The sequence below is a fragment of the Micropterus salmoides genome, unplaced genomic scaffold (assembly GCF_014851395.1).
Source record: "Micropterus salmoides isolate LMB-PRFRI ecotype aquatic unplaced genomic scaffold, ASM1485139v1 Ms_hic_scaffold_10, whole genome shotgun sequence".
NCBI classification, from domain to species: domain Eukaryota; kingdom Metazoa; phylum Chordata; class Actinopteri; order Centrarchiformes; family Centrarchidae; genus Micropterus; species Micropterus salmoides.
This window is the reverse complement of record NW_024040041.1, coordinates 36712265-36737550: the sequence shown is the minus strand read 5'-3', so window position 1 is coordinate 36737550 and position 25286 is coordinate 36712265. Positions and strand designations below refer to the sequence as shown.

Genomic DNA, 25286 nt, shown 5'->3' with positions numbered 1-25286 from the left:
TCTGAAGGAGGTTAAGGTGCTGCTGCAAACCTTCTTTAGTAGGTGAGAGCAACACTAAGTCATCTACATACAGCAGACCTCTGATCTCTGTGTCGTTCAGGAGGAGGCCAGGTGCCGTGGAACTCTCTAATTGGTTTGCTAATTCATTGATATATAGATTGAAGAGAATTGGACTGAGATTGCATCCCTGCCTCAATCTGTCTCTATTGTAGAGCTGGTTACCTTGGTGACGTAAATTAGCTGATTAAAGATCAAAGAACTGGGTCCTCTGTCCTGCTTGGTGGAATGAAGTTAAACTAGTTTGTGTACTCTTCACTGAACACACACACACACACACATTAAAGGAGACTTTAATTAGGCTTCTTATATTTTCTGTCTTATGTATAATGTTTCAGTGTCAGATGTTCATGTTAAACATGGCCAAAGCTCTACTCTTGGCTCTTAATGATGTCATACAGAGCTAGTTTTCCATATATGGTCATTTGCATGCAGCCTCAATAGCAAATCCTATGCTTGGTTTGTCTCTACCACTGAGCGGCATAATCATCCTGCTTCAGGATCTTGGCCAATCAGAACACAGTGGGCTTTTGGAGGGGGGAGGGGGGAGCTTAAAGAGACAGGAGCATCTACTGCTTGTTTAAAACAGAGGCTGAAATGAGAGCTTGCATGAAATTTAGCAATCTAGTTTAATATCAGCCTTCAACAGCCAGCATTCACACCGCAGTTTCTCCAGAAATTGCACTGTCTAGTCATTTTTGATGTTTCTTTAATTTATAAATTACTTTGCAGGACTGCTTTGTGGGACGCTTCACCCCTCCGGTGTTAGAGAAGAGAGCTGACATGTTTTAATCTTTCTGTGTGTCTGACAGAGAATTACTACTTCCAGCCCGGGCAGCTTGATGCTCTGCTGTGTGGAAACAGTTCTGATAGCGGGTATGTCCACATAACGCCTCCGATAAACACAGAATCATAATAATGATGTTAAATAATAATGCTGAAGGTGATGTTTTCAGGGTCTGTCCGGAGGGTTACGTCTGTCTGAGAGTGGGGAGAAACCCAAACTACGGCTACACCAGCTACGACACGTTTGGTTGGGCGTTCCTGTCTCTGTTCAGACTGATGACCCAGGACTTCTGGGAAAACCTCTTCCATCTGGTCAGTAACTGGTCCCAGTACAGTGACTGTGACATTGTGACTATTTATCAGCTTTTCAGCAGGTCAGTGAGCACCTGCCCTGACTTGTTACACAGGCATGGGCACCGTATAGGGGGGAAAAGTTAGGACAATTCCAAAAAATAATTATAAACCTATATCAAATTATATTAATTATATGTTATATAAACCATCATCACTGAGTATAAATATATTCAAATATAATAATCAAATAAATGATCACTTTGTTTTTGGCAATAAAAATTAAATATCCCCGTTGTCCAAAAAGTAAAAATCCACATTGAACGACCACCCCCCTGTATGTGCATGAAATGGTTTGGTCCTGCCTCAGCATACTTATCAGTGACAGTGTTTAGTTGCAGTCAGTAGATGAGCCAGAAACACAATGATAACAATATTGTCTAGTAACCAAGATCTGTTTTTTAAAAACAGTAAAGAGAGAAAAGACAAAGGAAAGGATGTCAATCTGTGGGCAGCCTTTAGTCTGTGAGTGGTGTTAACCTGTTGGCTTAATGTCCACAGTGAAATAAGCTAGCTAGCTACAGACTAGAGTTAGCCTACATTTCATCAACATTTAATCAGTGCATGGAAACATTAAGTGAGATATTCATATTAAATCATTGCCCCCGCCCCTTTTAGCAGACTAACAACAGATGAGTCAGCAGCAGCCCAGTCTGCCCAGAAATGTAGCCTCCCTGTCCCGTGAAGAAGGTGAGCAGCATGGTGTTAATGAGTTAGTATCGTTCCAGGGAGGCTGTGGGGATTTCTCTGGCTCTCTGGCTACCATAACAACAAAGAAAATTAAATATTTATTAATGACAGAAATTCAAACACTAATTATTTTCTCCCATAATGATCAGTATGAAATAAAATAAAAAAACACCTTCCTGTCTGTACTGGATGCTGGACAGCAGCTTACCTCAGCCTGCATGTAAATTAAAATAATCCAGTTTGATACGTTCATTATACTGAATTATGGCCATTAATGACATCTATAGCTACAGGATTTATTATTCCCATCATGAAGGGCAATTTATTTGAGAAGCAAATAGTGAACTGCATCCTGGATGCAGACTTGCATGTGCAAATCACAGCAGTAAATACTGTGCTAGTACTGAACTACAAGAAGCCAGACACTTGATTAGAGTTATGTAAAGCTTTTAATGGGACAGTTAGGTCCTATAGATGCGGTGACCACAGCTGCGCAGAGGGGGCCCAATTTGAGTTTTTTGTCATGGGGCCCAAAATTCCTGGTGGCCCCCCTGTAGACAGGTAAAGGTTTTCACTCTTGTTCTTGGACTCTGACACAGAGCATAGAAAGAGCAGTGATTTGCAGGCAGCCAATCTGAGTGGAGGACATGAACAAGTAAACAGGTGTCCTCTCAGATTTATGGTAAAACACACTGGGCTCTTTGACTCATTTATGCTCTCAAAGTAAAACTTTCAGTTTCAGTAAAAATCAAGAATGAAAACATCTAATTCACCTCTCTTACCTGTCCCCCTCTCTTACGTGTCCCTGTCTCTAACCTGGCTCTGTCTGTCTCCCATCTGTCGGTCTGCAGACGCTGCGATCAGCAGGTAAGACCTACATGATCTTCTTCGTGGTGGTCATCTTCCTCGGCTCGTTCTACCTCATTAACCTGATCCTGGCCGTGGTCGCCATGGCGTACGCTGAACAGAACGAGGCCACTCTGGCTGAGGCCAAACAGAAGGAGGAAGAGTACACTCAGCTTCTGGAGGCGCTGAAAAAGAGAGAGGAGGAGGTCCGACCCGACAGATGACACAATAATCGATCAGTCAGCTGACAGTAAACACACAGAGCTGAACGTCTTCTTCTTTATTATAGCAGGCAGCCTGCAGGGCAGCGCTCTCAGAGGAGGACCAAGAACACACTGCCATGGAAGGTACACACACACACATACACACACACTAATGACATGGAAGGTACACACACACACACCAATGACATGTAAGGTACACACACACAATAATGACATGGAAGGTACACACACAAACACACACACACACACACACACACACTAATGGCATGAAAGGTACACACACACATACACACACTAATGACATGGAAGGTACACACACACACACATACACTAATGACATGGAAGGTACACACACACACATACACACACTAATGACATGGAAGGTACACACACACACACACATACACTAATGACATGGAAGGTACACACACACGCACACATACACTAATGACATGGAAGGTACACACACACGCACACACACACACACACACTAATGACATGGAAGGTACACACACACACACACACACACACACACACTAATGACATGGAAGGTACACACACACACACTAATCCAGTCTCACATGTACATGTCTGTAACTTCGCTGGTTCGCAGCACATAATTTGGAGTTTGTCAGTAACGGCTCTTAAACTGTGAGATGCCTGCGTTCTGTCCTGTGCTGTCCTTTCCTATTGGCCTGCGTCCACGTCACATGACTGCCAAGGTAGTGTCTCTAATAACAAATGGCCGACTTTCTGTCTTTTCCTTATGTTGGAAGGCTTTCCTCTTGTGCTGTATTATCTTGTGTTGTGTTTCTTCTGTTTCCTGTATGACTCTGTAAATGTGCTTCCTTTCCTTTTCCAGTTATATGTTGTTTCATTTTAGACTGCCTCACTGTTTACCTTAAGTTTTCACCCGTTGTAATAATAAATCTCACTAAGTAGACCTCCGGATACTCATGTCTGAGTCAGGGTCCAAAGGACCCCGTTTCCTATGTTTAACACACCGGCTCAGAGTAAAATACTTTAAGATAACTTGATTAAAAAAAGATTTACATAATCTTTGTTCAGTGAAGTATGATCTTTAGTTTGTTAGTTATTACTTACAGGGCTGGCCAGGAAACTTCAGTGCAACATTTTTGTTGCTATAGTGGAAAACATGTTGTTTAAATCCGAAGATGTTTTCACGCTTTGATTTGTTTCTCAGCTGGGAACACTATCTCTGAGATGGAACAATGTCTGTGTGAAAAGCCACAGCCAGCATGGCGTGTTGTGTTACATGTAACGGTCTTTGTCTACACCGCTGGTTCCAGAAAGCCGGATTATTTTGTAACAGTACACATGATTGTGGGATAATGCCACAAACATTTGTTTAGTATGAATGAGCGAATGCGGCTTATTATTGGACATTCTATCTACATTTATTTTGGGATCTCTGTGTGAAAGCAGCTTAAGACAAGAGGAAGTAACTGTCTTGAAGTTGTGAGGACCAGCCAAAATGTCTTCACTTTCCAAAAATGTCCTCACTCTGTTGGTTAAAATCTTGTTCCGGTCCTCACTTTGTAGGAAGTTGTTCAAATACATAGTTTTAATTAAATGGCAGGTTTCACCCCCATGCCACTCTAATAATTAATAAAAGAGCCCTTCATAAAATGAAATCATCTTTCAACATAGAATAATAGAATGATGGAATAAAATCAATAATGAGCCACGCTTTCCAGTAATAAAGCACTCCAACAACTCTATCCATTTGAAATAAATTACAGTTTTGTAAAAGATGATGCAAAATGGACTGGCTTTTCCATAGGAACGGTGGCTGATGGGTAATTTTGCCTTCTGATATCCAAAACTGACCAATAATTACTTTAGGGGAAATAATTAAAACTGAGGGCCATAAGATCATCCTATGGTACTACTGAATTCGCAAGGACACTTCCATGTGTTTATGTTGAGAAATATTTCCAACTCATCGACAGCACTAAACCTGAACCTTTTTCTCTGAACCATAAATTTCTGTTTCGAAAGGCTGGGGGTCAAACTGCCTCTGTAGAGGACAAATATGAGATGGTCTTTTGGTGAAGATATTTCGAGTGCATCATCTCTCTAACCTGCTGTGTATTTCAGACTTTGAAGACGACCAGAGGCCGTGTCCTCCATGTTGGTACACCTTTGCTGACATCTGCCTGAAGTGGAACTGCTGTGGCTGTTGGCAGTGGCTCAAACAGTGGCTCTACACCATTGTCATGGACCCATTTGTTGACCTCGGCATCACCATCTGTATTGTCCTCAACACAGTTTTCATGGCCATGGAGCATTATCCAATGACAGAGGACTTTGAGGAACTTCTGAGTGTTGGAAATCTGGTCAGTGATGAAGAGAAGTCAGTAAATTGTTATAGACACTGTAGAACCCATGGAGTCTCTTGATCTAAACCCTCTGCCAAGGGTCAGGGGTAGGGTGACTCTTGCCATCTGGTGGTGAGAGAGACAAGTTAACTGAAAATATGAAACCTTTCAAACCCTGTAACTTCGTAAAAACATACTCAAATAGAAGTTAAAGTAGTTGTAAAAGTAAGATACGCATGTTTATACTGTAATTACTTCACCAAAATGCTAGTTGGCATGGTTTCTGTGATCAACTGTGTTGACTTCCGCCGGCCAAGCAGGCTAACTTCCAGTTTAGCCCTCCGCTAACTTGAATGTGAGTAAAATGATAATTGTTGGGCTCTTCTAGATATTCCAAATGTTATCAGACCTAAAGGATCAAATTCGGGGTGAGACGGTAAAAAAAAATGTCTTTGTAACAAGTCAGGGCAGGTGTTCACTGACCTGCTGAAAAGCTGAAAAGCTTACACAATGTAAGTCTATGGGAAATGTCTGGTTTGGCAATTACTAAAGCTGGCTTCAAAGCACGGAGAAAATGTGATGCTGCCAAGCCGACCAATCACAGTTCTTGTGCGCCGGGCTAAGGCATAGGCTACTGAGTAGGGTTCACAGCTATACGTAGGCTACAGCGTACCAATGGCATAGATTTGATGCAGAACTATAAATTGGGCTGAACTACTTGAGTTTGACCACACTTAAGTGAAAATTTTGACACACTTGTTCCAACTTCTTTCATTTGATGTTTATGTCAAATTAAATTGTATTTACATAGTGCCAATTTGAAACAAAAGGTATCTCGTTGCACTTTTCATATAGAGCAGGTCCAGACCGTACTCTTTGTAAAATTATTTACAGAGACCCAACAATTCCCACCAGGTGAAAAAAGGCAGTCCTTGAAATTTACTTAATGTTAGACTTAAACGACATGTCCTGATCAAAGATAATCCAAGATTCCTCACAGTGGAGCTGAAGGCCAGGGCGACAGCATCCAGGGAAACTATATCTTTAGATAATGTGTCACGGAGGTGCTTGGGCCCCAGAACAATAACTTCAGTTTTATCTGAGTTTAACATTAGAAAATTACAGGTCATCCAGGTTTTAACATCCTGAAGGCACATTTGAAGTTTATCTAACTGATGAGTTTCATCTGGCTTGATCAATAGATATAACTGAGTATCATCTGCATAATCATGAAAGTTTATGGAATATTTCCTGATAATATTGCCTAAGGGAAGGATATATAAAGTGAAGAGGATTGGTCCGAGCACAGATCCTTGTGGAACTCCATGTCTAACTTTGGCGTGCGTGGAGGACTCATCGTTAACATGTACAAACTGAAATCGATCTGATAAATAGGACTTATGGCCCATTTATACTCCTGTGTAGGTTCTACGTGCGTAGCTACGCCATAGGCTACATGAATTTATACTTCTGCATTATGTTTCGGTCATTCTGCAATTACACCCCCAAACACTAGTCGGCGGTAGCGCTACAGCATCCACTGTGTTGACTTTTGCTGGGCGAGCAGGCTAACTTCCGGTCTAGGGCTCCACTAACGTGAATGGGGGTAAAATTGTAAATGTGCGGCTGGTGTAGCATTTTCAAATATTACTGACCGAGTGGATCACATTCTGATAGTGAAACAAGTCATTTCCCTCGGGTTGTGACGGTGAAATATATTGATCCAACATGTTACAACCGCTGTTGGCTCGGAGGCATTAAGAGGCTACCCAGCCGACTAATCACAGTGCTTGATCATTGATTTAACGCAGAAGTATAAATTGCACTTTAAACCAGCTTAGAGCGGTTCCTTTAATGCCAATGAAATGTTCCAGTCTCTGCAATAGGATCTGATGGTCAATGGTATCAAACGCAGCACTAAGATCTAATAAAACCAGTACAGAGACAAGTCCTTTGTCTGATGCAATAAGGAGGTCGTTAGTAATTTTCACCAGTGCTGTCTCTGTGCTATGATGAGCTCTAAATCCTGACTGAAAATCCTCAAATAAACTATTGCTATGTAGAAAGTCACACAGCTGTTTAGCAACTGCTTTCTCCAGAACCTTAGAGAGAAATGGAAGGTTAGATATAGGTCTATAGTTGGCTAAAACATCCGGATCAAGTTTGGGCTTTTTCAGAAGAGGTTTAATTACAGCTACTTTAAAGTACTGTGGTACATAGCCTGTTGATAAAGATAGATTGATCATATCTAGCATAGAAGTGCTGACTAAGGGTAAAACATCTTTAAGCAGCCTAGTCGGGATGGGGTCTAAGAGGCAGGTTGATGGTTTAGATGAAGAAATTATTGAAGTTAGTTGGTAAAGATTGAGTGAAGCAAAACAGTCTAAACATATATCTGGTTCTACAGCTGTTTCTAAGGTTCCTGAGTTTAGAGATAAGTTGGTGCCAGTTGAGGGCAGGTCTTGGTGAATTCTGTTTCTAATAGTTAGAATTTTATCATTAAAGAAGCTCATGAAGTCGTAACTACTGAGAGCTATGGGAATACGTGGCTCAATAGAGCTGTGACTCTTTTCATAAGAGCGCTGTGATGGTATGTGAATGCTATGTTGTTCCTATTTTCCTCTATTAAAGACGAGTAGTACGCTGCTCTGGCATTTCCAGACTGGTAAAACGTCATTTCCTTTCAAGTTTTTGCAATCTTTGCTTTAAATTGCGAGTTTGGGGGTTATACCACAGAGCTAACCTTCTTTATTTATTTATCTTCTATGTTAACAGGGCAACAGAATCAAGTGTCATTTGCAATGAACTCTCTGACAGAAGCCAATTGAAACTAACAATGAGATAAACACAGTACTAAGGCTATGTTTGTCTGTGCCTACATGAATATTAAAACCATCTACAATAATGACTTTGCTTGATGACATATCAACAACAGATGATAAAGAAGTGAACACACACCAGGGTATTTCCTGGCTCAGAATGGGCCTTTGGGGGGTGACTTTGCACGACAGTAAGCGTGATCATTGTACGTACAGTAAAGGCAATGAGTTACCTCAAGACCGAAGTCTATGCATTTTCTTGATATTTGATAAACAAAATATATCCACAACCTGGAGGAGTAACAAGTATAAATGAGTGTATTAATAAATATTATAACATTAAATAAAAAGTATATTGTAAGTACAATAATATATTTACAAGTTACACTCTATTTGAATAGCCAGCTAGCAGATACTTTATTAGTTGAGATTCAATTGTTTCACAAATAAAACTGTTTTCTGATATTTTACTGTTGTATATAACCAGTGCAGGAACTGACGTTACTGTGCTCCTATAATGTAATATGTACAATAATGAGAGCGAGACATATTTCCATGTGTTGTGGCCACTGTTTAATCTGGAACTGCCAAGCGTACGAGAACAGAAAGAGAGACAGCCCAACAGCATCTGAGCAAAACACTGTTGCTCTCTAGTGACACCCAGGGCAAATGATGAGAACAAATACACAATCCAATACTTCACATACACCACTGTGGTTAAGCTTTGATTACGGCTAATGTTCGTGTATTCATTATAAATTCAGATCACTGTATAGGCTACTAAATGTCTTACTTATTAGTACAATAATAATTCCAGTTGGACAAAACAGCAGTTTCATTTTTGTGGGTTTTCAGTCATTAAATTATTGTGCTCTACATGGTGGTCAGTCTCTCATTTGTTTATGCAAAGTTCTAACTTGTCAATAATAAAATACGTGCCCACAGAACAACAAGTTCAACATTTCAAAAGGTTGCTGTAGCACATAAACCTTATTTTAATGTCCCGCCCCATCTAGGCTGTGATTGGTCGGTTTGCGAAAAGTGACTTGGGCAAGCAATTTTCTGCACACGGCTGCATAAAAGGGGAGCTTCTCTCTGCTCTGACTCTGCCCACAGAGCTCAGCAGGCAGGTGAGAACGGGAACAGGTGAGCGTAACATAGAGCCCAGAGAACCTGATATGGAGAGGGCAGCTTGGAAGAAGTGCCGGTACGCTAAAGGGTGAAATGTAGCACAAGCACAAACGGCTTTCACGTTGTGACAAATCACAGGAAGTCATCTCTCCCATTAGCGCTAGCTTCATGGCGGAGCGTTCAGGTACAGTGGGACTAACCTACTTGAGTTGACCTCTGGACTTAAGTATGTGTAAGTGGTCTCTACTTCCTTGTGGTCCCTGGTGCTAATCATCTTATGTTGACCTCTGAGCCCTAATCCTTGATACCTGACCTCTGATCTCTGGACCCCCTCAGGTCTTTACAGGGATCTTCACAGCTGAGATGGTACTCAAACTTCTGGCCATGGACCCGTACTACTACTTCCAGGTCACATGACTTCCTGTTTCTGTGTTACCAGCTGATAACGACTGACAGCTGTTCCCATGGTAACACATGTCTGATTTTTCTTTTGCCATGGTTACAGGTGGGCTGGAACATCTTCGACAGCATCATCGTCACCATGAGTCTGGTGGAGCTGGGACTGGCTAACGTCCAGGGCCTGTCTGTGCTGCGCTCCTTCCGATTGGTCAGTATAACTTTATACCAAACACAATATTTGAAAACAAGTTACTGTTTACTCACCTGCCTCCTCACCTGTCTACCTGTCTCTTTAACTGCTGTCTACCTGTCTCTTCACCTGTCTGTCTACCTGCCTCCTCACCTGTCTACCTGTCTCTTTACCTGCTGTCTACCTGTCTCTTCACCTGTCTGTCTACCTGCCTCTTCACCTGTCTACCTGTCTCTTTACCTGCTGTCTACCTGTCTCTTCACCTGTCTACCTGTCTCTTCACCTGTCTGTCTACCTGCCTCTTCACCTGTCTACCTGCCTCTTCACCTGTCTACCTGTCTCTTTACCTGCTGTCTACCTGTCTCTTCACCTGTCTGTCTACCTGCCTCTTCACCTGTCTACCTGCCTCCTCACCTGTCTGTCTACCTGTCTCTTTACCTGCTGTCTACCTGTCTCTTCACCTGTCTGTCTACCTGCCTCTTCACCTGTCTACCTGCCTCCTCACCTGTCTGTCTACCTGTCTCTTTACCTGCTGTCTACCTGTCTCTTCACCTGTCTGTCTACCTGCCTCTTCACCTGTCTGCCTGCCTCCTCACCTGTCTGTCTACCTGTCTCTTTACCTGCTGTCTACCTGTCTCTTCACCTGTCTGTCTACCTGCCTCCTCACCTGTCTACCTGTCTCTTTACCTGTCTGTCTACCTGCCTCTTCACCTGTCTACCTGTCTCTTTACCTGCTGTCTACCTGTCTCTTCACCTGTCTGTCTACCTGCCTCTTCACCTGTCTACCTGCCTCCTCACCTGTCTGTCTACCTGTCTCTTTACCTGCTGTCTACCTGTCTCTTCACCTGTCTGTCTACCTGCCTCTTCACCTGTCTACCTGTCTCTTCACCTGTCTGTCTACCTGCCTCCTCACCTGTCTACCTGTCTCTTTACCTGCTGTCTACCTGTCTCTTCATCTGTCTGTCTACCTGCCTCCTCACCTGTCTACCTGTCTCTTCGCCTGTCTACCTGTCTCTTCACCTGTCTATCTACCTGCTTCCTCACCTGTCTCCCTGTCTCTTCACCTGCTGTCTACCTGTCTCTTCATCTGTCTGTCTACCTGCCTCCTCACCTGTCTACCTGTCTCTTTACCTGCTGTCTACCTGTCTCTTCATCTGTCTGTCTACCTGCCTCCTCACCTGTCTACCTGTCTCTTTACCTGCTGTCTACCTGTCTCTTCACCTGTCTGTCTACCTGTCTCTTCACCTGTCTACCTGTCTCTTCACCTGTCTGTCTACCTGCCTCCTCACCTGTCTACCTGTCTCTTCACCTGTCTACCTGTCTCTTCATCTGTCTGTCTACCTGCCTCTTCACCTGTCTACCTGTCTCTTCACCTGTCTACCTGCCTCTTCACCTGTCAACCTGTCTTTTCACCTGTCTGTCTACCTGCCTCCTCACCTGTCAACCTGTCTCTTCACCTGTCTGTCTACCTGTCTCTTCACCTGTCTACCTGTCTCTTCACCTGTCTACCTGCCTCCTCACCTGTCTGTCTACCTGTCTCTTCACCTGTCAACCTGTCTCTTCATCTGTCTGTCTACCTGCCTCTTCACCTGTCTACCTGTCTCTTCATCTGTCTGTCTACCTGCGTCCTCACCTGTCTACCTGCCTCTTCACCTGTCTACCTGTCTCTTCATCTGTCTGTATACCTGCCTCCTCACCTGCCTACCTGTCTCTTCACCTGTCTACCTGTCTCTTCATCTGTCTGTCTACCTGCCTCTTCACCTGTCTACCTGTCTCTTCACCTGTCTACCTGCCTCTTCACCTGTCTACCTGTCTTTTCACCTGTCTGTCTACCTGCTTCCTCACCTGTCAACCTGTCCTTTCACCTGTCTGTCTACCTGCCTCCTCACCTGTCTACCTGCCTCCTCACCTGTCTACCTGTCTCTTCACCTGCTGTCTACCTGTCTCTTCACCTGTCTGTCTACCTGTCTCTTCATCTGTCTGTCTACCTGCCTCCTCACCTGTCTACCTGTCTCTTCACCTGTCTGTCTACCTGTCTCTTCACCTGTCTGTCTACCTGTCTCTTCATCTGTCTGTCTACCTGCCTCCTCACCTGTCTACCTGTCTCTTCACCTGCTGTCTACCTTTCTTTTCACCTGCTTTCTACCTGCCTCCTCACCCGTCTGTCTACCTGCCTCCTCACCTGTCTACCTGTCTCTTCACCTGTCTGTCTACCTGTCTCTTCACCTGTTTGTCTACCTGTCTCTTCACCTGTCTACCTGTCTCTTCACCTGTCTGTCTACCTGTCTCTTCACCTGTCTACCTGCCTCCTCACCTGTCTGTCTACCTGTCTCTTCACCTGTCAACATGTCTCTTCATCTGTCTGTCTACCTGCCTCTTCACCTGTCTGTCTACCTGTCTCTTCATCTGTCTGTCTACCTGCCTCCTCACCTGTCAACCTGTCTCTTGACCTGCTGTCTACCTGTCTCTTCACCTGTCTGTCTACCTGTCTCTTCACCTGTCTGCCTGTCTCTTCACCTGTCTATCTACCTGCCTCCTCACCTGTCTACCTGTCTCTTCACCTGTCTACCTGTCTCTTCATCTGTCTGTCTACCTGCCTCTTCACCTGTCTACCTGTCTCTTCACCTGTCTACCTGCCTCTTCACCTGTCAACCTGTCTCTTCACCTGTCTACCTGCATCCTCACCTGTCTACCTGTCTCTTCACCTGTCTACCTGTCTCTTCATCTGTCTGTCTACCTGCCTCTTCACCTGTCTACCTGTCTCTTCACCTGTCTACCTGCCTCTTCACCTGTCAACCTGTCTTTTCACCTGTCTACCTGCCTCCTCACCTGTCTACCTGCCTCCTCAACTGTCTACCTACCTGCGTCCTCACCTGTCTACCTGCCTCTTCACCTGTCTACCTGTCTCTTCATCTGTCTGTATACCTGCCTCCTCACCTGTCTACCTGTCTCTTCACCTGTCTACCTGTCTCTTCATCTGTCTGTCTACCTGCCTCTTCACCTGTCTACCTGTCTCTTTACATGCTGTCTACCTGTCTCTTCGCCTGTCTGTCTACCTGCCTCTTCACCTGTCTACCTGCCTCCTCACCTGTCTGTCTACCTGTCTCTTTACCTGCTGTCTACCTGTCTCTTCACCTGTCTGTCTACCTGTCTCTTCACCTGTCTACCTGTCTCTTCACCTGTCTGTCTACCTGTCTCTTCACCTGTCTACCTGTCTCTTCACCTGTCTGTCTACCTGCCTCCTCACCTGTCTACCTGTCTCTTCACCTGTCTACCTGTCTCTTCACCTGTTTGTCTACCTGCCTCCTCACCTGTCTACCTGTCTCTTCACCTGTCTACCTGTCTCTTCACCTGTTTGTCTACCTGTCTCTTCACCTGTCTACCTGTCTCTTCACCTGTCTGTCTACCTGCCTCCTCACCTGTCTACCTGTCTCTTCACCTGTTTGTCTACCTGCCTCCTCACCTGTCTACCTGTCTCTTCACCTGCTTTCTACCTGTCTCTTCACCTGTCTGTCTACCTGCCTCCTCACCTGTCAACCTGTCTTTTCACCTGCTGTCTACCTGCTTTCTCACCTGTCTGCCTGTCTCTTCACCTGTCTGTCTACCTGCCTCCTCACCTGTCAACCTGTCTCTTCACCTGTCTGTCTACCTGCCTCCTCACCTGTCTACCTGCCTCCTCACCTGTCTACCTGTCTCTTCACCTGTCAACCTGTCTCTTCACCTGTCTGTCTACCTGCCTCCTCACCTGTCTACCTGTCTCTTCACCTGTCTACCTGTCTCTTCACCTGTCTGTCTACCTGTCTCTTCACCTGTCTACCTGTCTCTTCACCTGTTTGTCTACCTGCCTCCTCACCTGTCTACCTGTCTCTTCACCTGTCAACCTGTCTTTTCACCTGCTGTCTACCTGCTTCCTCACCTGTCTACCTGCCTCTTCACCTGTCTGTCTACCTGCCTCCTCACCTGTCAACCTGTCTCTTCACCTGCTGTCTACCTGCTTCCTCACCTGTCTAACTGTCTCTTCACCTGTCTACCTGTCTCTTCACCAGTCTGTCTACCTGCCTCTTCACCTGTCTACCTGTCTCTTCACCAGTCTGTCTACCTGCCTCCTCACCTGTCTACCTGTCTCTTCACCTGTCTACCTGCCTCCTCACCTGTCTACCTGTCTTTTCACCTGCGGTCTACCTGCCTCCTCACCTGTCTACCTGTCTCTTCACCTGTCTACCTGCCTCCTCACCTGTCTACCTACCTGTCTCTTCACCTGTCTACCTGTCTCTTCATCTGTCTGTCTACCTGCCTCCTCACCTGTCTACCTGTCTCTTCACCTGTCTGTCTACCTGCCTCCTCACCTGTCAACCTGTCTCTTCACCTGCTGTCTACCTGCCTCCTCACCTGTCTACCTGTCTCTTCACCTGTCTACCTGCCTCCTCACCTGTCTACCTACCTGTCTCTTCACCTGTCTACCTGTCTCTTCACCAGTCTGTCTACCTGCCTCCTCACCTGTCTACCTGTCTTTTCACCTGCGGTCTACCTGCCTCCTCACCTGTCTACCTGTCTCTTCACCTGTCTACCTGCCTCCTCACCTGTCTACCTGCCTCCTCACCTGTCTACCTACCTGTCTCTTCACCTGTCTACCTGTCTCTTCATCTGTCTATCTACCTGCCTCCTCACCTGTCTACCTGTCTCTTCACCTTTCTCACGTCCAGATGCGAGTGTTTAAACTGGCCAAGTCGTGGCCGACCCTCAACATGTTGATTAAGATCATTGGAAACTCGGTGGGGGCTCTGGGAAACCTGACTCTGGTTCTGGCCATCATCGTCTTCATCTTCGCCGTCGTCGGCATGCAGTTGTTCGGGAAGAATTACAAAGACTGCGTCTGTCGCATCTCACTTGACTGCGAGCTTCCTCGCTGGCACATGCACGACTTTTTCCACGCCTTCCTCATCATCTTCAGGGTCCTGTGTGGAGAGTGGATCGAGACCATGTGGGACTGCATGGAGGTCTCAGGTCAGGCCATGTGTCTGATTATCTACATGATGGTTCTCGTCATTGGAAACTTGGTGGTGAGTTGCACTCTGTTTCAGCATGTCTCTAACCCTCCAGCAGGGCAGCTGGAGCTGTGGCCATAAAACAGATCCAGGTCTGGGGTCAATGGCTGTTGGCTCTGGTTTAAATGAGGCTGACTGAGAACAAAGGATGAATGTGTTTGTGGTCTTGTTTCAGGTCCTGAATCTCTTTCTGGCCTTGTTGCTGAGCTCCTTCAGTGGTGATAATCTTGCGGCTCCGGAAGATGAAGGAGAAAACAACTTGCAGATTGCCATAAACCGGATCAGTAGAGCTCTGGCCTGGACAAAGACCTGGATCCTTAAACATATATGGAATTTGATGGGAAAGAAAACCCCAGTCAACCCAGACAACAGCGGTACAACCAGACCTGGAACTTAAATATGGAAATAAATAGATTAATAATGTCTTTGTTGATCTATCCACAGGTTTAGTTTTTATTCAGCATTCTTACTGTCTCTGGGTTTCAGGTTTTAATTAAATATACTGATTCTGATTTCAGACTGGTTCTCTTCCGAATGAACTTTGTGTGGCTTACTGATTTGTCATGTTTTTGAACTTCCTCGTTAGTGGTCGACAGTGAGGAAGGCGATAGGACGACAAAGGACTTTTTGGCTTTGACCTTTTTGACCTCAGACCAGCCAGCATCAGAGGTCAAATCCCCTGGCTGTGACCATGGCAACCTGACCAGCATCTACCACAACATTGTCTCCCTGAGGGTCCCCATCGCCAAGGCCGAGTCCGACTTCGAGACGCCTGACAATGATGATGATGACGATGAAGACGATGAGGATGAAGAGGACGAAGCTGAAAAGGACAAAGACAAGCACTCCCAAGTAAACACTGTTCTATTCTTTTATTTCACCTCAAACTGAACTGCAGTGCGCTGACTGGTTTCATAAATATATTGAACTCAAATTTAATGTAATAAACTTTAATAACTTAGGTGATAACTTTAATCAGGTAATCTCACAGAGAGCTGTGGAAACAACCATAAGCAGACAAATACAAAGAGCATCAGATACGCACGTCAGTAAAATGTTTAAAGACATTCTTCATTCCAGCCATTAATAAGTTTTGGAAGGCAGCCTGTGCTAGTTTTTCTAAGGGCTAACCAGAGTTCAACAGGACTGAGATCTGCCCTTGAAATGTGAAGAGATAAGGGATTTACTGTCCGCAGGAGACCTTTATACATTAAAATGATAATGCTACTGAGGACCATTTATATTTGTGAGCATTTGTGAGACTGTTGCCACAAACTGCTGAGCTGTCAGACAGACATGTTTCAGTGTAAATTTGTTTTGACATTTGTTCAGTGTGAAGAGTCGTCGGTCTGCAGCACTGTACAGAAACTTCCTGAAGGCCAGGAGGACGAAGACGAGGAAGATCACGATGAAAACACACCCGAGAACTGCTGGAGTGACAGTACGAACACACACACACACACACACACACACACACACACATCTTTCATAGTGTAGATGGGTTGAGGAAAAGTCCTACTGGAAACATGGAGGTCTTTGTGTAAAAATATTTCAGGAAAGGAACCAGTGATCAATAAAGCGCTGTGATGAGTCTCTCTCTGTTTCAGCGGCACCCGCTCAGTTAGTTTGTATTCTGTATTTTCTGCTTTAAAGCTGCAACACGTATCCTGATCTGCCAGCATCTGTTACAAGATGACAAAACAACCAATTAAACAACAGGACTCATGAGTAATTTACCGAGTAGCCAATCAGGACCTTCCACATGAAGGCTGTCCCTGTTAGTATCCTATAGTTCTATCAGTAACTGTATCTTAGGATTATCATTAGAGAAAGAGAGACTATCATATCGCTTTGTTTTTTTGTTTAAAAGGGAATGTGCACATAATGAACATAAGGACAATGTCCAACATGTAAATGAGCCAGTTTTGGCCACACAGACTGATTTTCATCTGGAGTTCTTTGAAGACATGATGTAAGAAATTAGCTCTTACATTTGTGTTACCAGTATGAGGGGGACACTTTGCTACCTTCAGCTCCAACAAACCTTTTTCCGTTTTACATCCAGTCAGACTGTTGTTATTAACTGTTCCATCATCATTACTGCAAGAGTGACTCGCAGGCTCCCCAGCCAATCAGTGTGTATGAATTGATGTAGAAAGATAAAAAATATCTAGTTCCACTACATTTTTACTTCCACCTCAAAAAAGACAAACTGGACGTGTTGTCACAGAAGAGACAGAGATCTAACATTAATGACTATGGATGCTAATGTTTTGACACTGAAGAGCTTGTAAACATATATTCAAACACGTGATGATCGGGGGGGGGCAACTGTCAACATCTTTCACCAAAGCTGTTCTAGTAACTACTCTCTGCAGTTTAATGGCTTCACTTGATCCTGCATGAACACATATTTTGTATTTAATTAGCTAGAACTATTTACTTAGGCTTTTATTAGGAACAGCGATAAAGCATGATTGTGTGATTATGTCTAGGAGGTAGAGTGGGTTGCCTGTTAATCGGAAAGGTTGGCGGTTCAATCCCCCCATGTCAAAGTGTCCTTGGGCAAGATACTGAACCTCGAATTGCCCCTGGTGGCTGTTCCACCAGTATATGAATGTTAGTCAGTCAGTCAGAACTGAAGAAGTCCTTTGGATGAGGGACGAAACGTCTTCCAGTATCTTCAACCAAGTCCAGTTGCCCTTGATTTTAACCATCGATGGATATATATGAATGTTAGTTTCTGTTTGAACACTTAGGCTCAGTGTGTTCATGCGATGTAGTGTAAAAGTGCTTTGAGTGGGTGGACTATTCTCTGAATGAAATGAGGACACACTGAGTTTTATATTGATGAGCATGAAAGTTACTGGCAGAGTATTCTATTCCTGGAGTGCAGTGGAACCAAAATGAACCAAACAGTGCTGTAACTGTTAGCCACTTACTGTGCACGATGTTGTCGTCTTTTTTGTCATGTACTGTATGTCAACTTCTTTGCTACTGCAGCAAAACTAATCGCCCCTTGGGAACAAATAAAGGTCTTTAACTTGAACAGTTGTTGTATCTGTTTCCAGTCCTCCTTTTTCCAAGCTCCTTCCACCAGATGTGGATGTGCGCAGCAGGGAAATGTAGCAGTGCATGTTCATGGATGCCTGTTCATGGAGTCTGCAGTCAAGTGCAGTGATGGCTGGTCTCTACAGCTTCAGGCCCTCCCTCTCCTTTGCATCCATTCATCCATCCATTTATTAGTATTTCCCAAAACCTAATAATAATCATCATCATCATCATCATCATCATAATAAATAGAGCTGCAAGAGGCGATCCGCGGGTTCAAACCTTTTTTAGCATTAACAACTTCAATATTATATCATACGTGTGGTTTAACATTGTTATAAAACACATCCTGCAAGTTTTGTAATGACTGGAAAAGCATTTTCTGATCAGTAGCTTAATTTGCATAATTTCACATTCAGTTATTGTGCATGTAAAGTGCCCCCTACTGGTCGATTTGAACGAGGCTTGCAGTGTATGTGTGAGGTGCTTATGTAGACATATCCTGGAAGTTTTGTGTTGATTGGGGTCAAGTTCTGTTATGTTTAAGAAATTTTCAGCTCCTGCCCAAACTTGAAAATGGCCTGTTTGAGAATTGAAGGATGCAAGGGACAGCTCAGTTATCATCTTATTTGCTGTATTTTATTTCCAGTTCAGTAGTAGTAGGGATAATGGGATGATAACCTTAAAATAAACAGCACCAAGCATATACATTATTCTACTATATGTCTTAAATAAACACATAAATTGAAATAAGCATTGCATTTCCTTTTTGTAACAGCAATCACAGTAAAGCTAAATTCATTCTAGCACATTTAAAATAAACTTAAATTTATAAGAAAAACCCTCAACCCTTTTCTCTGGACCCCTGCCAAATCTGACCAGTGATGACATGTATAGCCGCATGTCGTCATTCCGCCGCTGGTTGTCGAGGTGGTGTCCAGCAAACGATGTGGGCTTTGTAGATCATTGGCAGACTTTCTGGGGAAGACCTGGTCCGATCCGGAGAGACGGCATCCATCCCACTTGGGAAGGAGCAGCTCTCATTTCTAGAAATCTGGCCAAGTTTGTTAGTGGACCAAATCCATGAGAACCCAGAGTTGAGACCAGGAGGCAGAGTCGCAGTCTAACACACTTCTCTGCTCCTCCATTTCAGGAGTTACTTAGTGAAAATCCTATAGTGACGGTGTCTGTCCCCCGACCATCGAAATTATTTAAATCAAAGGTAAACAGAAGAGGAGCTGTGCATAAAAACCTCATAAAAATTAAAACCACAAGAGCAATAGTGCAAATGAATAGGAGAGTCCAGTTTGGGTTCAGGAGGCAGACACCATCTCCACATTTAAGAGTAGGCTTAAGACTTTCCTCTTTGATAAAGCTTATAGTTAGGGCTGGCTCAGGTGAGTCCTGAACCATCCCTTAGTTATGCTGCTATAGGCCTAGACTGCCGGGGGATTTCCCATGATGCACTGAGCTCCTCTCTCCTCTACTTTCTCTCCCTCTGTATGCAACCTCATCCCATTATTGCATGTTACTAACACAACTTCTCCCCTTTCTGGTAGTCTTGTGCTTTCTCGTCCCTCTCCTCTCTCCTCCTATCACTTCCTTCAGGTGATTCTGGCTCTGGAGCTGTGGAGTCTGGATCTGTGGTTGCGGGTCACCTGCTGCCCCCGTGTTCCTGCTCGACACCCTCTGCTGCAACCACTATTGTTACTAGTCCTATTGTTATTATTGTTATTATAATCATTAACATTACGATTGTTATCATTAACACTACTATAAATATCTGTACCATTTTTCATTTAGTCTATAGCAACATCACCTTTACTGTCTGTACCTCTGTGTGGATATTGTGTAGGCTGCCTCCCTCTCTCTCTCTCTCTCTCTCTCTCCCTCTCTCTCCTTCACCCCAACCGGTCGAGGCAGATGGTCGCCCACCCTGAGTCATGGTTCTGCTCGAGGTTTCTGCCTCTTAAAGGAAGTTTTTCCTTGCCTCTGTCTCCTAGTGCTGCTCTTGGTGGGAACTGTTGGGTTTCTGTAAATAACATCACAGAGTACGGTCTAGACCTGCTCTTTATGAAAAGTGCTGTGAGATAACTGTTGTTGTGATTTGGCGCTATATAAATAAAATTGAATTGAACTTAATTGAAAAATATAATCTGAGGTTTAAATTCAATTAATTAACTTAAAGTGGTGCATCAAATGACAATAGTTCAAATCACTAACACTACAAACTAAAGCACTCAACAAGCAGCTACAGTTCTACAGTGCATTTTTAGAACATGTCAAAATGGGGCACAATTTTCCTACCAGTTACGTCTTCATGAGCTGAACCATGAGCTGAATTGTCTTTTCCCTCTCGAGACAATGAATCTGATTTCCTGCTGTCTTTGGCTGCCACTACATCGAACACACACTCTCCAAAGACCAATCAGTGTTCTCACTCCACTGATAAGTCAGGCTTGCCTGGCTTTTTGGAGGTGCGTTACTGAAACCTGTCCCTCCAGAAGAAACAATGAACTTTTGGTTCCTTACTTTGGGCACGTTTTTCCCCTTACAAACAATTGGACAAACAATATGTATCTTGTGGCCTGATTTACGTTTTATTGCAAATGTAAGATGTGACATGACATCCTGTTTTAGCATTTGCACAAACATTTGTTAGGTTATATTTCGGACGTTTTTTAGCGGATCAAAATGGTCTGTCCAAGTTTCGTGTCGATTGAAGTTTCAGCTTCGGAGGATGTAATTAAAATAGGTTTTTCAGTTTTCGTGATTAATGAAATGAAAACGTCATCACACAGAGGTGTGTTTTATACCATCGGAATCGGCAGAATCCCCAAACACGTAGACATAAAGTTTATGAATGTGCGATGTAGTGGTGCGTAGTTATGAGGCAAAATGTGCCTTGGTTGAAATGGGGTTTCCTCTACAAACCTTCATCAGTTTGGTTCAGAGATTATCCATGCCAAGTCGATCGGACTTGTGGCTTTGGAGGAGTTAATTAAAATAGGTTTTTCAGTTTTTGGATGTAGCGGGAAAAACGTCTAGGTGAAAATGGGCATGGCCTATACCATTAGATTCAGCCCGATCCCCCGAACACGTGGATATAAGGTTTTTGATATGCGCCTTTGTATGTGGGAGTTCCGAGGCCAAATGCGTATATAGCGCCCCCCCCTAGTGGTAGAAGTGTGCAGATTTTTGCGCCTGAGGTACTTACAGTGGTTTGGACCTACCCTATGAGTTTCGTGTCTGTAGCACTTACCGTCTAGGCTGCAGTATGAGTTTTAGCCGTGGACTAATAAAAATCTTAACTATTCCAATAGGGTTCCCAGCTCCGCCCACTCAGGCTTGGACCCCTAACTAGAACTGCAAGCAGTTGTAAGCGGGGTCCAAGCCTCCCGGCGCCAGCCGCTCCCCTCGCCCCTCGGAGGTCACGTGAGTCGACCTGGGGCGTCGTGCCGCGGCTCCGGGGGCCCGTGGTGAATAAACAACCAGAGTTTGAAATTAAAGGGACTTGCAGTTACGGAGATGTAAAATGAATGTATGTCTATGGGAGTGTTATTTGATATATGCTTAATAGTGCCATCTAGAGGCCGGTTGACACCAAATTTCACACAGCCTGTTGGGAGGGCGTGCCAGAAAAGGTCCCCGAGTTTGGTTTAGATCGGCCATTGCAAACGTAAGATATGACATTAAATCCTGTTTTCAGTGTTTTCGCAAATATTTGTTAGCTCAAAATTGGGACATCTTTTGTCAGATCAAAATTCCCTCCCTTTTTTCAGCTTGGTCCAGAGATGGTCTGTGGCAAGTTGCCTTGCAATGCCTAGCAATCGCGGGTTCCCAGCCCACTCAGGCTTGGACCCCTAATAATAACTAAAACAGACAAAAACAATAGGGTTCTACCGCTTCGTGATTTGAACGCTGATAGTAACTAAAGCACACAAACATAGAAGGGTTCTACCACTTTGTGGTTTGAATCCTAATAATAATAAATTATACAGCACCTTTCATGAAACCCAAGGACACTTTACAGAAATTACTATATGTGACAACAACAAATATTTTTAGAAAAACAACTTCTCCCTGGCTGTGATGAACATATGGTGTTTTAGAAGTTTTTTAAACATGTCCATGGATGAAGCATTGTGGCCAGTGAAGGTGGATGAGGGTTGTGGTGAAGTGCTGACAGGTCTTGGTGCAGGTGAGGACTTCAGCAGCGGAGTTTTATATTTTTATGACTAGTTTTATATGTAATACTTCTCTCTAAAATGAGAAATGCACATGTTGTGCCCTTAAAAAGGGGAAAAATAACGAGAAAGTTGAGGAAACACGCACACGCAGCTCCCGCCTTCACTCGTCTGTATTGAATGGGGAAGAGGAGCGCGCCGGAATCCCCCTACTGAAACCCCAAGGCATTACCAAAAGATCGACGAATAATCAACCCATACAGACGAAGATCAGTGTTATCTGAATTCAACTTCTTAATATAACTCTAATTTTAAACAGTAACAAAACTTAATACGCATTACAATATAAGCATTAATATAAACAAAACTTAATACGCATTTTATAACAGACTATTTTATATGCTATAATGAGTTATGAACTATAATGTCACATACCACTTGTCACACTCACTTGTCACACACACACTGCTGTTTTTCAATACAGACACAGGAGCAAAGTCCCGTGTCTTCAGCACAACATGCCCTGCAGCTTTTCCTGTTGAAAATGTGGCTGCGATGTCCTGACAGGCTGAATACTTATTACCATGATGAAAAATATATAAAACTAGACCTCTACATTTCTGGTAAACTGATCCAGTATCAGAGCAGCAGTGGTTCTTTGGCATCAGGCAGGTAGCGTCTTACGATTGGCAGATTTCCGCAGGTGAAAGGTGTCAGCTGGAGCTGGTGATCCAGCTCTGCTGCTGGAACTCTGTAAAGACCTCTGTAAGTAATGAGACCGGCTGATTGACGTGAAACATTTTTCTGTGTGTATATATATTTCAGAGTGTTACCAGCGCTGCCCGTTCCTGGACATAGACGTGTCCCAGGGCAGATGGAAGGTCTGGTCTAACTTCAGGAGAACCTGTTTCTCCATCGTAGAACACAACTACTTTGAGACCTTCATCATTTTCATGATCCTGATGAGCAGTGGAGCTCTGGTAAACATTAGTATACATTATTGGTTTATTGATTAATATTGATAGGTTTCCCATTTGTTTCCTTTTGTTCCTTATGTTTTTAATTTTGCTGTAAAGCATGTTGCCATATTTGTTTTTAAAACATTCCGTAAGTCTGACTGCTGCGCCGTCCTCCTGGATGCTGGTTGGTCTGTTTGATCTGATCATGTGACTGACCAGGTCAGATCTGATTGACAGGAATGCGTGCGGTGTGAGTACTAACCTGTGGAGACTACATGGCGGACAGCAGAGCACTGATACACTGACCTCAGGGCTTTTTTTTATTGGCTGACCCTCTAACTACTAACATGGCCACCACAGGTGAGAATCTTTCACTAACGTTTAACACTATGGTAACACTTATAAACTCTTATAAATAAACCGTGACATCATGATGAATAATGATGACAGAGTGAACAAAGACTGGATGGTGACCGAACATAACATAAAATAACAACACAACATAAAATAACACAGAACAACATAAAATAACACAACGCAACATAGAATAACACAGCACAGCATAAAATAACACAACGTAAAATAACACAGCGCAACATAGTATAACACAACACAACATAAAATAACATAGCACAACATTAAATAACACAACCCAACATAAAATAACACAGCGCAACATAGTATAACACAACACAACATAAAATAACACAGCACAACATTAAATAACACAACATTAAATAACACAGCACAACATTAAATAACACAGAACAACATAGTATAACACAACACAACATAAAATAACACAGCACAACATTAAATAACACAACATTAAATAACACAACCCAACATAGAATAACACAGCACAGCATAAAATAACACAACGTAAAATAACACAGCACAACATTAAATAACACAACCCAACATAGAATAACTGAGCACAGCATAAAATAACACAATGTAAAATAACACAGCACAACATTAAATAACACAGAAAAACATAAAATAACACAACCGAACATAGAATAACACAGCACAACATTAAATAACAACATAAAATAACACAGCACAAGATAAAATAACACAACATAAAATAACACAACCCAACATAGAATAACACAGCACAAGATAAAATAACAACATAAAAATAACTCAACACAACATAAAATAACACAGCACAACATTAAATAACACAGCACAACATAAAATAACACAACCCAACATTGAATAACACAGCACAACATAAAATAACACAACATTAAATAACACAGCACAACATTAAATAACACAGAAAAACATAAAATAACACAACCCAACATAAAATAACACAGCACAACATAAAATAACATAAAATAACACAGCACTACATTAAATAACAGAACAACATAAAATAACACAACCCAACATAGAATAACACAGCACAGCATGAAATAGCACAGCACAACATAAAATAACACAGCACAACATTAAATAACACAACATAAAATAACACAGCATAACATTAAATAACACAGAAAAACATAAAATAACACAACCCAACATAGAATAACACAGCACAACATAAAATAACAACATAAAAATAACACAACACAACATAAAATAACACAACACTACATTAAATAACACAGAACAACATAAAATAACACAACCCAACATAGAATAACACAGCACAACATAAAATAACAACATAAAAATAACACAACATAAAATAACACAACACTACATTAAATAACACAGAACAACATAAAATAACACAACCCAATATAGAATAACACAGCACAACATAAAATAACACAACCCAACATAGAATAACACAGCACAGCATAAAATAACACAGCACAACATTAAATAACACAGCACAAGATAAAATAACACAGCACAACATAAAATAACACAACACAACATAAAATAACAGCACAACATAAAATAACACAGCACAACATAAAATAACACAACCCAACATAGAATAACACAGCACAACATAATATAACATAACCCAACATAAAATAACACAGCACAACATTAAATAACACAACATAAAATAACACAACACAACATAAAATAACAGCACAACATAAAATAACACAACCCAACATAGAATAACACAGCACAGCATAGAATAACACAGCCCAACATTAAATAACACAGAAAAACATAAAATAACACAACACAACATAAAATAACACAGCACAACATTGAATAACACAACATA

The 25286-nt window shown here is 42.8% G+C and overlaps 1 protein-coding gene across 2 annotated transcripts in view; it reads left to right on the top strand.

Moving 5' to 3' along the window:
* The window catches only part of scn4ab (sodium channel, voltage-gated, type IV, alpha, b), a 107789-nt gene that overhangs the window by 57690 nt on the left and 24813 nt on the right, over window positions 1-25286 (top strand). For both annotated transcript variants that reach the window (XM_038709658.1, XM_038709652.1), the window contains exons 9-20: window positions 870-933; window positions 1014-1155; window positions 2736-2936; window positions 3020-3077; window positions 5076-5314; window positions 9583-9654; window positions 9752-9853; window positions 14539-14895; window positions 15056-15254; window positions 15467-15732; window positions 16213-16321; window positions 22944-23098. In XM_038709658.1, the coding sequence (XP_038565586.1) occupies window positions 870-933; window positions 1014-1155; window positions 2736-2936; window positions 3020-3077; window positions 5076-5314; window positions 9583-9654; window positions 9752-9853; window positions 14539-14895; window positions 15056-15254; window positions 15467-15732; window positions 16213-16321; window positions 22944-23098 (1964 nt within the window). The remainder of the gene's footprint in view (window positions 1-869; window positions 934-1013; window positions 1156-2735; window positions 2937-3019; window positions 3078-5075; window positions 5315-9582; window positions 9655-9751; window positions 9854-14538; window positions 14896-15055; window positions 15255-15466; window positions 15733-16212; window positions 16322-22943; window positions 23099-25286) is intronic.